Source organism: Gadus morhua, chromosome 9 (assembly GCF_902167405.1).
Source record: "Gadus morhua chromosome 9, gadMor3.0, whole genome shotgun sequence".
Taxonomy (NCBI): domain Eukaryota; kingdom Metazoa; phylum Chordata; class Actinopteri; order Gadiformes; family Gadidae; genus Gadus; species Gadus morhua.
Window position 1 is genome coordinate 14,498,801 of NC_044056.1, and position 15,863 is coordinate 14,514,663.

Genomic DNA, 15,863 nt, shown 5'->3' on the forward strand with positions numbered 1-15,863 from the left:
TGAAAGTAATTGAACAGTAGACCAGACCAGATGTTTAGTGTCATTAGAATAGAACATGCTATGCATTAACCCATCATGTCCAACCGATTTTTCTTAATCTACTGAAGCCATTGCCTACGTCAAACCACTGGGTGGCGGTGTGTCCCAATAGGCAGATTTTGTGGACTATAAATCATATTTAAACCTGTTAAGTGATGAAATATCATCTTATAACTAAAGTATAATATTAAACTTTTCTTTCAATGTTTCACTGCATATATTACTGAATCTATTCGAATTTTGGAAAATGAAAATATGCTTGTATGCATAAGCCATTCTACGGACTTGCGAACATGCACATTTAGAAAGTGAAACTGGGTGCTATTCCTGTAGAAAATACAATTTAAATGTATGAATTAACATTCTCAGGTCCAACAATTAAGTTATAAATTGCATGACACAGGAATAGGCACGCGCACGGGACAATATTGCCTTGGAACCCACAAACGCCAATCAGCAGGGCGACCTAAATTCATGCAACCATTTGAGAGAAAGGAGCGACAGCCAATAGCAGCGGGGCAGGAGAAATTATGGGGCTAATCAGATCTGCGAGGGGGAGGAGTTATCCCAATCCCGGGGACGAGCGGCTACAGAGAAAGGATAACTGTAGCCGAGTGCCAGATGAAATGGTGCTAATAAATGTGATTAAAAAACTACAATGGTTAACAGGTATTTATGTTGAATTCCAAGACTTCAGATAAAGTTGTGTGATTTAACGGGGTTAAAATTCGGTGTCCAGACAAAGGAATTCAACGTGGGTCTGCTCTTTTTGGTAAGTCTCTGAACGAAGCTTCAGTATTTGCAGTACTAGAACATCATTATTTCACTGTCGGGATATACGTTTTTATATGAATAAGTTAACATTAGTTTTGTTAAGGTGTACTGCTACCTGGAGACGCATGCTTTATGTGGCGACGTAAAGAGCCACATGACCGCTAAGCCTGAAAGTAACGGGACGGGATGTAGGACAAGAGGCTACTGTACAATGATGAGAGCCCTGATAATAAGTCGGGTTAGCTATCCATTCACGGGCTCACTAGTGTTCATCTGCGCACTCCGGTGCTGCTCGGGTGCGCTTTGTTTCCTACATGATGCATGTCTGTTCTTTGTGAAACATCGGGTGCTGTTTCAGCACCGTTATCTTTTGGGTGGTTTAGTATAGGCATACTAAACCAATACATAAAAATATTAATAGGGTGGTTAGTTTTTTTGAAGTTGCCTCTCATTCGGACATACATGCACATTCATCCACATTTTAATGCATGAGTGCTCAACGTGGATAGCCTTATACGTTAATATGAATTGCAGGGCCTGTGTCTTATTATAATTTAATAGAGATACAGCCGATGTCCGCACGATTCATGGGTCGGTCTTGAGTCTGTATTTTTTATCAACAATATCATCTGGAATAAAATGATATTGTGCATATTGTTTGAATGTGACAAAGTAGAACATAGTAATTGCGTCCCTAAAAATATGTGGACAGCCTTTATCGAACCAGAACAAAATAGGTCCTTCAAAGAAGTGTGAACATTATGCTGGACCATTTAGGAGTTTGTGTGCCCCTTGAATTAGCCATTGTGTTTGTTTTTAAGCATGGCTAAGGATTATTCTCCTCTTGTGTCTTTCAGATTGAACAATCATCCCACGTGGGGAACAGTAGTCATAAACTAAACATTCACACCACCTTCACCAACCAGACTTACTTTTGGAATGCATGCATTTCATTAGTGTATACAATGCCTTGATCAGACATTACAATGGGCTGCTTCGACTCATCCATGGGTCCAATGGGGATATTCAAGGGTTACTGGTGTGCCAGTGGACTGTTTGGGATGTTTCTGGGACTGACGATTTTATTGACGGTCATCCAAGCCAGCCCACACGTCGCAGGTAAGATGAACACACAATCTTATATTTTAGTTTTATTTTTGTTATTGAGCCAATTAGATTGATCATGTAGGTGTTGACTAATTCTACTCGGACTTGCAAACGGACCCTTATAAGCTTTTGAAAAAGGTGTTGTGGAGGTGTTTGATTCAGCATTCATTTGTCATGAATTTTATAATTTAGTAGACACTTATCCAAAGTAACTAACAGTGAATTGGAGATGCAAGTCATGATGACTGGTACCTATCTGACCCCTATCTGCTGTGAGGGTAAGGATAGGAGTCCAACATACTAACCATATCACTTCACTCTGCACCCACATTAGTAGATCTTGTTTTCCGGCGAATGCACTTTTTGTTTAATGAAAAAGTCAGAACATAGGTGACAAATAGGGCATGCTTTAAGATGGATTATAGGTCTAATTTCAGAATATTATATATTATGTTAACCAAAAGTAATCTAATGGTCATTTTCACCAAAAGGCATCAATGGACTGTGGTGAACTATTAAAGAAACAACATTTGTGAGGTTTTAGGGTTATAGACCATGATAGGGTTATAGACCATCTGTTAACAACTTTGTATGTACGCAACACTTTTCGATCTGGGTCTCTGATTAATACATACACACACACACACACACACACACATGCACACACACACACACACACACACACACACACACACACACACACACACACACACACACACACACACACACACACACACACACACACACACACACACACACACTATTAGTCCCGGCCATAACAACAATGCAATGGCCATTAAAGGTAGAGTATAGGCAATTTTAGCAAACAAGCCAGAGTAAGCTAGATTCTGAAAGGATCCAACTGAAAAAGTGCAGCCTATCCTTTCAGGCCTCAAAGCCACTCCCCAAAAACATAGCTTGCTAGCTTTAGCAATAGCTCTGCCTGACCTTTTCAGAACCTCTGGGGATGTGCACTGAGTGTACGGGCAGAGTGTGTGCAGGTAGACGTTTAGATTGGTGGAAAAACAGGTAAGCCATCCAATCATTTATTTGGGGCAAAATTAAATGATTGGGCAGGCTTATTACAGGCCTGCGACAGCCTAAGATACCGGATGTTGTAAGGCCTTTGATTTATTGATTGATGTCGGGATGTAAAGAGAATTGAAAAAAACACTACACACAATCACACAATGTGCAATTGGCAATACGGAACTATTCTGGTCCCTGTGCTGCTCAGTCTAGCGTGTGTGAAACGCTGACACCCAGCAAGGGCTCCTGGGAACGCCGGCCTCCCTGTCTGCAGAGAGGTTCGCCTGAGGTAGGCTGAGGTGGGGGTCTGGAGATTTCCTTCCAGATGTGTCTGTCTGCTGACGCCTGTGATGGCGGAGAGGCTACCTTTATCTCGCTGCTCTACAGATAAGGAGGCCGTTGCTCAATGCGATAAGTCCAAGCCTGAAAGTAAACTTGGAACGTTCTTCTTTTAAATGGGAGGGCTGTTTCAAGATAGCCTTCGCTCCCCTTTCGCTGTGGATAACAGACGTTTTATTGATTTTCCGTGTGCACAGATTATTTTGTGACAAGGCGCGGTTATTAGGGGGTGGTTGCCATCTTTTGCAGGGAAATACAATAGTATTTGTGTTCAGTGAGGGTTTGTTTTTTATGTTTCGGGTTGCTTTCAGTTACCACAGTATGATCTGCAGGACATTCAACAAGGATGGGCACCTCGGCCCTGGAGCCCTTTAACATCATAGCATGAATCTGTTTGGGTTGGCATCGAACAAAACTTCAAGCTGGTTCAAATCATCCTCAGTCTTCTTTGGCGCTCTAAGCCCTGTGAGGCATCAATTTATGAAATAGTTTAAAAAAGTTAAAATGTTTTTACCTTTGAGGTAGGGGCAGTTTCTGACTGCACCGACTGCTTATTTCTGCCATGATTGAGCAATGCCGATACATTAAGCAACAGAGGAATTAGCGGCTACGCTTAAAACTTGTGATTTAGCCAATTAGCGGTGACGATATGAGGTCACTTGACTGTTGAAGGAACTTGCCAAACGTGCCACAGCAGTTCATTTAAAACCAATCAATCAAATGATTGATTGTATGTTCTGTTGTCCTTGCTTTCAGACTTCATTCAGGCTATGGTAGAGAGTCTATTAGTTAAATAAGTATACATTGTTGATCAAAACAAACCTTTAAAAAACCCTGAAATCCTATGTTTTCCTAGCATTTATAAAGTGATAGACCATGATGTTTGCCTGTGAGGAGAGCTGTTTATAGTTTCAAGGTCAAACAGAGCATGTGGATCCAGGGCAAATTTCTCCTCCAGACCCACATTTCTATTTTCATTTTTTCTACTAGTACTACCCTCCCATTTTTTCCGATCATAGGGTTGTCCTGTTAAAATGTATCAGGGAAAAACTCAAAAATGATTTATTATTGTATTTAATGTTTACTTGGGAGTTATTGTTCAGTCCCAGCAAGTCCTTCCAACACGTTTCATTGCAGCCTGCCGATGGGGGGCCAGTAGAGTCCTGGCTAATTACCAGTGGAGTCTGTTGCCACGTGAAATGTGATCTTTGTGGGATGACAATATGGCCATTCATTATTCATCAGAGCAGGGAGCCAGTTGCAGATTAATGGGCAGAAACCACCAAAAGCCAGATCCTTTGGTCCGATTGAGAGCCTTGCAGGCCGGGATCCTGGTTAAGGGCAGGTCAAGGAGAATAAGAGAGTTACAGTTGAGGAGGTTGTTTTTGACAGTATTAAACCATCTCTCACTCATTTTAGATCAAGGGTCATGGTTATCTTGCATGGTAGTTACATATCATGTACCATAGAGGCAGGCTTGAAGTTAAGTTAAGGTGGCCTGTGGTTAGGAAATAGATTTGTGTACCACTAATTATTATAATATCTTTATATATATCATTTCACTTATTTATTTCACATAAATAGGCTACCACCATGTAGGCCAATAGGTCAGTATAATGAAGGTTATGATTTGGGGTTTCCAAAAGAGCATGTTTCCGCAAATCTTTGAGGTTGCATTATTGTTAACTATTTTTCTGGACGTCTCCTACAAGCATTAAAATTATTTATTTGTTTTCTTTTCTTTTAATGTCAAGTGAGAATACCAAATGCAAAGAAAAAACAACTGAACTCTAAGTGGAGCCTATGATAAACCAGTGAGAATTGGGGTTATGCGCTTCTACTACTACTACTATGTGATAAATGTTATTTGTATTCCTTTAAATGTAATGGATTCAACCCAAACCTACAAGGCAACTCATTGATCGCCGGGAGTTAGCTTAAGCTGTGGGCTGTGGCATCAAATTTCCCGCGATGAAAGAAGCCTTCACCGGAAATTAATAATAGAGTGTGTGTTAACACTGAGCTGAGAAGAAGGCCTGTAAACTGGAGAAATGGCCAAGGCCAAGCCCAGGACTTGGCAGACGCTCACGCCAAGGCCATATTGTGCTGCTGAGCCTACATCACAATTTGCACCAATGAAACGTCTGCCTGTTGGTTTGTTTATTTATTTATCAGAGCAGATGGCGTGGTTCAGGCGGCGCCCCTTGTGGCGCTTGCCTCAAACTCGGGCCTCACATTGAAACCAGACACAACCTTGCACAGGTGCTTGTCCTCCCACTGATTACACCGTAGGCCTGGCTGACACGGAGCCAGTGTTGTAAGTGGAAGGGCTGTTGGGTCATCGACGAAGAGTTTGTGTGATTGACCAATAGGAAGGGGCTTTTTGGGCCTTTAGTTGACTGCTGAGTGATGCTCTTTTCAGGGCCTCTCCAGTTACCCGCCTTCCTGTCTTTCTCAGAAAATTTGAGCTGTGTGTGTGTGTCAAGGGGGGGGTTCACTGTTAGTAAGTGAGTGTGTGTCAGTGCTTCCCTCAGATCTCCAGATATATTCAAATTTTCGGGTTGCTATGACTAAGTGATGGTTTTGTATTTTCTTGCGTGAGGTTGTTTTTTCCTTCCTTTCTCCATGCCCTCCCTTCCTGCCTCTCATTTGCTCTTATCCCAAAATGGATTCCCTGCGGATAAGCTACAGCGGACCACAGGAGTATTTGATGAATAGCAGACTTGAGCTGAGTCTCATGTCTGTTGCTAGGCTAGCTGTAGGTCATGCCAGACTATGACCTCATTTGAAGGGCTTAATAATCTGTCAACCTGAAGCTCCCTGTTGAGGACTAGGCTAACTGAAAAATAAAATGCAAACTGAAAAAGTTGCACGGAAGTTGCAGCAAACAAGCCGGTAATGGATTCAGATTCAAGGGTTTGATTGTGAGGAGTGAACTTTAAAAGCAATCAATGGAGCCTCAGGAGAAATATGTTTGAGAAGAAACCCTGTGAGTGCGGGATAAGTCGGGGGGGAAACTGATGTTTTTATTTCGATCTTTTGCTCCTTGATAAAAAATAATGAAATGAACTCTGATAAATACTGATAATGGCAAATGGAGTTCCCTCCCTCCCATCTTAAAAGCCTTCACAATAAACCAAACGTCAACAAAGTGGAGCCCTGATTTGTTGGGCTTCACTTAGGCTGCGCGGCCCCTGCCAACTGTACAGAGCCAGTCACGCGAGGGTCTCTGCTGAAAACAGAACCATGTGTGGGGTTGTAGTTAACTCGTATTAAGATCCGACCACCCCTTTCTTCTTCTCTCGCTCCTTTCACTTTTTTTTTTTTTTTTATACAAAATTAAAGAGCAATCTAGGGGGGGGGGACACAATATTAACGTTTTTGGGTTTCATGCAAGTCTGGGAAAACTAGGAAATTACATCATTGAATGTAAAAAATTAGCCTGTAATTAGTAGTTCAAATTTCTTCACAGATATTACACTCAATGCTTTCCTATATAGATGTGTGTGTGTGTGTGTGTGTGTGTGTGTGTGTGTGTGTGTGTGTGTGTGTGTGTGTGTGTGTGTGTGTGTGTATGTGTGTGTGTGTGTGTGTGTGTGTGTGTGCATTTGCTTTAATGTGTGCTTTTCTTCATGGATGTGCATGAATTGTGTGTCTGTATGTGTGCGTCTATTCATTTTAATGTGTGCTCTGCAGATGTTGGCCTGTTCCAGTAACTTGAATCTTTCAATGAAAGGGGTGGCAGTTCTTATAAAATGAGTACTTTCACTTCCAGCGTGTGGTTGACTGCAGGCTGTCAATACACTGCTGAAGAAACTGAATATTCTGTAGTAAATCATACAACGATATATTATGCTTTTGTTGTGACTTGTGGAGCTTCATATTAAGGTTGATTGGTACAGAAACAACAACAGGGAACCAGGCGAAGAAGCAGGCAGAACAAGGTCCTTTTTTCACTCTCCAGCCCCTGTTAGGCAACATGTTTAATCAGACCAGGATTTCGGCCAGGAATTCTATCGTCTACAAAGATTCAAAACAAATACAGAAAATTTAAACAAGTGAACTTGCAAGCTTAGCCACATGTGAATTTGACTCAGTGGTGTAAAACCAGGGTATAAGTTAGCTTCGGTATATATTCAATATAAATAGATGTTCATTACCGTGGGATATTCATATAATGAATAAATGATTGCTGCCATATTAATTCCAAGCGGATGATGTCACACTAATGAATCTTTATTGCATCCATATATTTCATTATAACCCGAGTTGGCTAATTTAACATTTTTGCAATGAGGAGTTGGAATGGGATGATCAATCAAGCTCTGGTTAATTTTTCATCCATAGGGAGATGAAGCCATATTTAGTCTGCCTATCAATAAGATAGGCAGAGAGGTAAGGGTTATCTTAGGTGAATACCAACCTATTGAGAGAGAGAGAGAGAGAGAGAGAGACAGACAGAGAGAGAGAGAGAGAGAGAGAGAGAGAGAGAGAGAGAGAGAGAGAGAGAGAGAGAGAGAGAGAGAGAGAGAGAGAGAGAGAGAGAGAGAGAGAGAGAGAGAGAGAGAGAGAGAGAGAGACAGGGAGAGGGAGAAGGAGAGAGAGAGAGAGAGAGAGAGAGAGAGAGAGAGAGAGAGAGAGAGAGAGAGAGAGAGAGAGAGAGAGAGAGAGAGAGAGAGAGAGAGGGAGGGAGGGAGGGAGGGAGGGAGGGAGGGTGGGAGGGAGAGAGGGAGAGAGGGAGGGAGGGAGGGGGGGGAGAGAGAGAGACTGCAGTGCTGTCCCTTAGCCAGCAGGGTCTTGCTGCGATGTGATTTGAGGCTGCAGGCTGTTTACTCCGCTAGGCCTGGTATAACGCAGCACTTGACCAAGCGTGAATCGCTCATGTTTCTGGAGACAGGTGTCCGCGTGGCTCGGTCCTGGGGTCTTTGTCACCTTCTTGCCTGCTGTAATGTTAACCCCCACGACGACCCACCTCCCCCTCCTCGAAAGCTGTCTGGGGCCGTCAGTCCTGCTTGTTCATTATATCACGTCAGTTTCCAGTTTGAATAATTTAAGCTTAGCTGCTAGCTCGTCATAGCGTAGGATTATGAGATCTTGGCCTAGCTGTTGCTCATAGGAATGTCAACTTTCCCTTTGGAATCTAATTAATGAGATTATTAGGCTTCCTAATAAACCTTCCAAAGACAGGCACAGGCAGCGTTAGTATGATTTAATGAGATTTCTGGGTCAACAGAGAGTTAAGGATGCGGAAGGAACTCAGTGTATATTGTAATAGCAAATATCCCTGTGGTATGATTCGCAATAGTTTGCGATGTTCGTAGTTATTTGGTTTTCATTAGGGTTAAGGCCATCTCTATTTGTCTTATTGCCAATGCTTGTACTTCTTATCTATGCTGATTTAACGATTACAGGATTATCCAAAAATCTCACACATACGGTAATTGCTAAATTTGCCTTCATTTTGCCACTTTTTTCTTTTCAGCATCTCTTTTTTATTCTCTCTATTTCTTTATTTGAAGCCCGATAAATACTGTTCCATATTTCAATAATAATAACATACTATTTTCGGGATAAATCAATAAGTAATAAATAAATGCTTCCCCATCCAATCATTGCAGTCACTTTGCATGAACTCAATTCTTTATGAAAGAATTTATAGGATCTTATTCCAAAAAAATTTGGTCGTATAAATAAATCAACTTATCCATGTGTGCGTGTGCAAGCATATGTGTGTCTCTGTTTGTGTATGCGTGTGTGTGTCTGTGTGTGAATGCACGTGTATGCGTGTGTGGGTGCTCCGTGATGTGTGTGTGTGTGTGTGTGTGTGTGTGTGTGTGTGTGTGTGTGTGTGTGTGTGTGTGTGTGTGTGTGTGTGTGTGTGTGTGTGTGTGTGTGTGTGTGTGTGTGTGCAGCGGTGCCCTGAATCCATTCAGGGTTCAAACACTTGGCCTTGCGTTCCGTGCGGCTGTCTGGCAACGTGTGCAGCTCAGAGACGGACGGACGTCTCTGCTTGCTCTGATCCAGGAGACACAGTTCTGAAATGCATGTTGACTCAATTAAAGCAGCAGCCCGGGGTGTAATTTAGCTGGGAGTGGTCCCCAGAGGGAAACCAAAGGCTGACTGCTGCCTCAGACAGGGGTTATATGATCTAGTGATGCAGAAAAGTTATGTTGTAGCCCCAGATGCACATTCAGTCATTGTCATGCTTTTTCTGTATTTATTGTTTTTACTGGGGATCGGTTCCATGGTGGTCAGGTTAAAAATAACCCTCCACTGATGTGGTGGTTGTTTTGAAGTTTGTCTGATTCGTCTGAGGTCTGTTGACGAGTTGTTTTGTTGTTGATTGTGGGAAGGTGTTGGTGGTGGTGACACACTTAAGGAAATGGCTCAGAGTCTGGCTCCTTTAACCTCCTCTTCTGTTATAGATTATAGGTTTCTTTTGTTACATTGTATTTCTAAGTATTGTTCTGCAACTATCATTTTTGGTCAAACGGGAGAAATGGAATCAGTGTGGAACTTCTATAAGGCTGACCAGCTTATGCTTTCAGTTAGGTTGAAAAGTGGGTGAGTTTGTGGTCTTATATTTGTATGACATAAGATTCAATAAAATCTCTTTTCTTTTTCTGGTTTATAAAATGTCAGCTCATACTCGATGGCACTGGATTCAACGTGCTCAAAGCAAGCCACAAAAGCATAGGGATACTGAAGTTAATATAGCTCTCAGGAACAATTTAAAGTAATACTATTGAAAATTATTCAAGAGTTGCATTGCATCAGTGACAGCTATTACTGGCACTTCCTTATTAGTCCTGGCCACATCCCTGTATCCTGGGTTAGGACTGCCTTTAGTTATCATGGCAGCGTCCAGATTAGATCATCCATGATGTCAAGTAACATGGAGGCTGTCATGCTTGTGACAAATTGGGTTATAAACTATACCTCATCAACAGGACCAAATTTGGCAGCACTGCATTACCTCACAAGTAAGGCTTTACTGATTGTCCCCTGCCAAATGTTAGCCCTTTCAGATTTTCAAGTGCTTTAAAGGCTTTTGAGTCTAGTTTCCTGAAGTAGATAATTGCCCAACCCTTAGCTGAAGTTCAAGTGAAGAAGGTCAGTAAAATCAGGACAGTACACTGCATTTCTTTAAGGGGCAGCCCTACGTCTCGCAAAAAAATATTTACCCCAGCAGATCACCTGTTTTCATTATTTTATAACATAGAATGGGTTATTCAATGAATAAAATATGGCTATGCTACTCTCAAAGTTGCTGTTTTATTTATTTACCCTTTTGCATCACATTCTATAAAGTTAATTAAATGATGTAGCTGTAGAAGTAACTGGTCTGACAAAAGTTTCTTTCCATATTTTAGGCAAGGGAATAATGTAAAAAAGGAATCTTCCGCAACCGACAGGACGTGCTGCGCAGTCTATTAATCACTCTCTCACCCTTTGCTCTTGAGATGAATACTAAACGGGAACAAAATAATTTCACCTTACATAAATACAGTTTATTGTCTTTGTGGTCGGTTCTGCTTACTTATTTGTTTATTATTGATTAGGGTTGATGTAATATTCCACAAAAACCTCTCATTCTGACATCGCATTGATCTGTTTTTTGCAATTTTTCTGTTGCAAATTAATGCTTTGCCTCTGTGTTCCAGACAAACACTGGTTGGATTCCCTCACAGCAGACAGTTTGCCTTCTGACGGCCCAAACTTGCGATTCTCCCCTCAAAATCGACCAGTCTCCTTCACTGCAGCATCGCTAGACCCTGAATCTACTGCAGTGACACAATCCTCCGACGGCCAGCCACAGGAGCCGACACTAAACTCTGGTTCTGATGCTGCTGACAGGGCACTTTCCCACTGGGGCCTTTCACCTTCTCAAAACCCAAAAGCCTTTACCTCAAGTGACCCACTCGCTGAGCAGACATTAACTCGCACAACACCTGCTCTCAGATCGTTGACGCCCGGATCGGGTCCGGATTTTGAGGGCCCTTCATCAAGGCGAGCAAGGGATCTGTTGAAGAAAAGGTCCATTGTGACGATATCAAAACAACCACCCCAATCAAATTCCACACCCTCAGCTCCCTTAGGGCCACAGCTTGTTCACCTTTACTCCGACCAGAAGAACGTAGATGAATCTCCACCAACACAAAACCAAAGCAAAGCCCCACTTAATTCTAGAGAGCGAGACACTGAGACACTGGCCCCCAGCTACCTGCCTTTTTTCAGCCCCCACCCCACAGCCGCTCTATCTGAACCCACGGAGGCCCTACCCGTAGACATCTTCCCTACCAACACCATGGATAAGGACTGGGGCTCCGGGGAGTACATGGAGACCATGTCCTTCCTGGGCTCGGAGGGAGACGACTACGCCCTGGTCTCCAACCTGCCCTCGGACATGTACGACCTGGAGGAGTCGGCCTCAGAGAGCTACGACACGTCCTTCCCGACCAGGGTCGGAGTGACCATGTCCTCTTTCCTCCCGCATTTCGTGTCGCCATCTCTGAGTCTCAGCCCGCCCCTAACCTCCGCCGGTACTCCCACGTCCGTTTATCCGCCCCCCCTGTCCTCCTCCGTCCATCCCGCCTTTGAGCCCACTCCCCCGGTTGAGAGTGACGTCACGCGATCCCTGGACGAGGATTGGTCCGAGGCCTTCACCATCCAAGCCACGGACCTCCTCTTGCCCGACATGAACAGCATAGAGTACTACACCACCCAGCTGACCAAGGAGAACACCAGCCTGAACACCGGCGCCGAGCTCAGGGGGAACGGCACCATCTCCGGCCTCGTGTCCAAGATGTCCATCAGCACCACACACTTGGTGCCCACCAGGACTTTCACAGTAGACCCCAGCCACATGCACACCTCTTTGTTCGGAGACGATGGGCCAACGGACGAGAGCGCGTGGGCCGAGGAGGAGTCCTCGGGACCTTACGCGGGCTACGAGCCTCTCAACGACACCAGCCCGGTGAACGACACAGCGCTGGGTCTCCAGCCAGTCAGCATGTCAGAGCACTCCTCCATCGCGACCTCTCCGTCCTTTGTTGACGCTTCTCCGATCTGGGAGGCAGAGGTCCCCACAACGCAGTTGGCCCCCACACCAGACGCGGGGTCGGACAGCTCTTACTACACCGAGTCCGGGTCCGCTCTGGCCGACGCCACAGCCATGCTTCCCGACGACGTCCTCCTCTCGTCTTCGCCGTCGGACGTGTACTGGTTCACCACGGAGACGATCCCCCTCGACGCTAGCTCCGTCACACCCGTCCTGAGCGCTAGCACGGCCCCCACGCCCGCCGCCTCCGCCGCACCGGCCCCCGATGACACTCCTGCCCCCGATGAAACCCCTGCCCCAGGCGAAGCCACTCCCAGCACTACCGTCAGCGCCACTCCCAACGCCACCGTCCAACCGTCCTCAATGGAACCCTCACCCGACGACACGTCGCCTCCTCCCATAATGATCGCCGACGAGGGTGTGAGCGGAGAGCCGACCGAGGGCCATCCTGTGACACCGACAGCTTCAGCTGAAGATAACACGACCTCTCTTATGCTCCCGGTTACTACCACTGCCGCGGCCACTACTCCTCACATCACAACGTCTATCCCTACTACCGGTCAACCTGAAGCCGTCACCACGCTCAGCACCACCACGGTCACTACGGGCAAGAGCCCGGCAACGACACCGCAGGCGAGGCAGTATCTCTGCAGCATCGACAATCCCGCGTATGCAGTTAGAGTCGGTATGTTTGCATTGTTTTATTCATGTATTTATTTATTCACTTGTGTTTTTATTATATTTCATGAACATTTCTTCGTAAAAGGATTAGCAAGGGAATAGGAATTTATTTCCCCCCCCCCTCCACAAAAGGTTTCCCCTCCGGGGCCACCGTCGGATATGCCAAAACCCAGATCAGGGACATCCTGAAGAGTGAATTCAACAAACCAGTTGAACTGCAGGTAATGTACTGTGACTCTACAGCATCACAACAAAAATATATTTTAACGTTAACGTTATGATCCACGGTATTCATGGTATAATATCATGACACAATCACGATAGTGTGTTCGTTTTCTACTTTTTTGTTTTGCTAAAATAATCACAAGATACATATTAATGCAGGAATATTGTTGTAAAAACAAATGCCAGACACGGCGCTGGGCTGCACTGAGCTCAGATGTTTGTTTTTCACAGTGAAACCTTGGAGCTAAACAGATGTTTGATGTGAAGTTACATAATCGTCCTCCCTGTTGGGCCCACTGTGCTGGAGTAGACATGTCTGTTCTCTGTTGTTTTTGTGCATGTGATGTTTGTGTCTCAATACGCATGGACAAGAAAGAGCATGGGATTGTGATCATATTCATCCTGACGACGAAATTGTTTTTATCTCTGCTTCTTCTATGATAAACAAACAGTAGTTCCAGCTAGTCTCACGAAAGGAAACAGTGGCCTGCAATCATACCGAGAGTAAAATACTGCTTATACAAGCAAGAAGCAGGACATCATTTAGCGTGACAGTGATGTGTGCGTTTCTCTTTTGTTGATTTTTGCCTGTGTTTTTCCTATAGGTTTTGGTGCCTCCTCCCAAGTTTGTTTTCCGCGTGGTATCAGGCCCGGTGGTGTACACGGCCATAGCTGTCACCAACGCCCTGCGAAGGTCTGGCCGCCGCTTCCTGTCTGTGGCTCCGGGTTGGACCCAGCCTGACAATAAGTACCTGGCCCATTCAGGTACACGTCTGGCCTACAAATTCCTCTTGCAATTTGCTTATCGAAACCACTGACTCTGTTGGCTTGTCTAAGAATAGCTAGTGCTGATAAGGCCAGAGTCTATCATATCCGGCATTAATTGTTATGTATTTAAATCGGTTCCAGATAAACATCTTATTGGGATAAAGAAACAAATGCGCAGTACTTCTGATTTTAATGCAGCGATGGCTGCAATGTTTGGCCGTGCGCCGCATCGTTCTCATCAGCGGATCTGACTCTCCCCCGTCCCGTGACTCTGTGCAGTGCTGCAGTTCGTGCCGGGCAACGTGGACGTACGGGCCTGCAACTTCAGCGAGCGGATAGAGAAGGGGCTGACCCTGGCGTTGGCCGAAGTGCGGCGGCGTGCGCAGGAGTCCACCAACTTCACGGTGCACGTAAGTCGCTGGAGGAGCCGGCGGAGGGACCGGAGAGGGGAGCGTGGCCGCCTCTCTCCCCGACCTCAGGCAGATGGCTCCACCAAACAAGCATTTACTCAGCTATTCTGCGTGTTCCTATTTAAACGTTTGAACCCACAGTCTGAGGACGTTCTATACTTACACGAGCGTGCTTAAAAAACGTGGCTTGTTTTATCAGCGGGCCACCCACACCATCATTCGTCGTTGCTGGAAACCATTGGCGGGCTGACCTGAAAGCGAGGCCTGTACCATTGATAGAAGTCTAAGGCAGCTCCTCTGGCGCAAATAACGACAGTGTTTCATCAGTGCATTCTCTTTGAGAGAAACCCCAGACAGCGCCGCGCCGAAGCCCTGCTAGCCGTTGTGTTGTTGAACGAAAGAAGCCCAGACGGCCTCCAGCGCACCAGTAGAGGGAGGTGATTCTGCAGCAGCGGAGAGAAGCTGTGATTGGGCTGGTGGGGGGGGAAGCGCATCAAACAGCAGCTGCTCTATTTGATTACAACTGTTGATGCGTTTGGATTTCATCACAGGACGAGAGGCTGGAAACAGTGAGGAAACAACTGCAGGCTCGGCTGCAGTACGGAGAACCCACCCGACCCCGTCTTGTCAGAGGGAACCTGTGTACTATCGTACTTACTTGATTCAGTCACAGAACTGCGGCCATCGTTCCTTATCAATTCAATTGAATTCATTTCAGTTTATATAGCCCTTAATCAGAGGTGCAGTCTTAAAGGGCTTCACAGGCAATATATTTTTGACACACATGGCCTGTTAAGCCTTCTTTATCACTCCTTATATCCATGACGTCCAGGTCACGTCTTAGTGGTTTGATTCAAGTAAATGTAACATTGGTCTAACGGCTTTGGTTTTAGTGGGCTACCAATCAAAGCGACCTTCAGGATTTGGGTTTTTTCCGTCCTCTGTAACTACAAATGTGTCATGGGACCCAACAAACGCAGATGTGAAATGGCCCAGTTTTATTTGGTCCCTTGCTAAATCGTGTCATTTCAACCGTGTTTCAGATTGTGAACATTACCATGGCTGGCCCCGGACGTCAACAGCAGCCAGTGAACATTTTCTTCGCCGTGCGGGGCTCCGGGGGCTACCTCCTTGGGTCAGAGGTCACCAACCTGCTGTTGAGGCTAACCATGGTGGAATTCAGCTACTACATGGGCTTCCCGGTGTTGGAGATAGCCGAGCGTGAGTCTTTCTGCGGCAGCTATTCATTCACTCATTCACCAATCGATCTTCAACGTCATTTTCATATTTGCCTTGAATGTACCATTTGGCAGTAATGAATAGAAGCCTCAGGGCATGTCTATTTTTCTGATACCTATGGTACTTTTACTGCAATATATAGGTATTTGAATTTGTGCCTTTCAGCTAATATTCTGCAACTCCATCTAGTG

At 45.0% G+C, this 15,863-nt stretch overlaps 1 protein-coding gene across 3 annotated transcripts in view; it reads left to right on the top strand.

Moving 5' to 3' along the window:
- Positions 1-617: 617 nt before the first annotated feature.
- si:ch211-1e14.1 (UPF0606 protein KIAA1549) overlaps positions 618-15,863 on the top strand; it is a 38,524-nt gene continuing 23,278 nt past the window's right edge. For all 3 annotated transcript variants that reach the window (XM_030365202.1, XM_030365203.1, XM_030365204.1), the window contains exons 1-7: positions 618-811; positions 1,671-1,932; positions 10,953-13,034; positions 13,163-13,251; positions 13,861-14,020; positions 14,303-14,433; positions 15,477-15,654. In XM_030365202.1, coding sequence (XP_030221062.1) covers positions 1,800-1,932; positions 10,953-13,034; positions 13,163-13,251; positions 13,861-14,020; positions 14,303-14,433; positions 15,477-15,654 — 2,773 coding nt within the window. In that variant the 5' untranslated portion in view covers positions 618-811; positions 1,671-1,799. The remainder of the gene's footprint in view (positions 812-1,670; positions 1,933-10,952; positions 13,035-13,162; positions 13,252-13,860; positions 14,021-14,302; positions 14,434-15,476; positions 15,655-15,863) is intronic.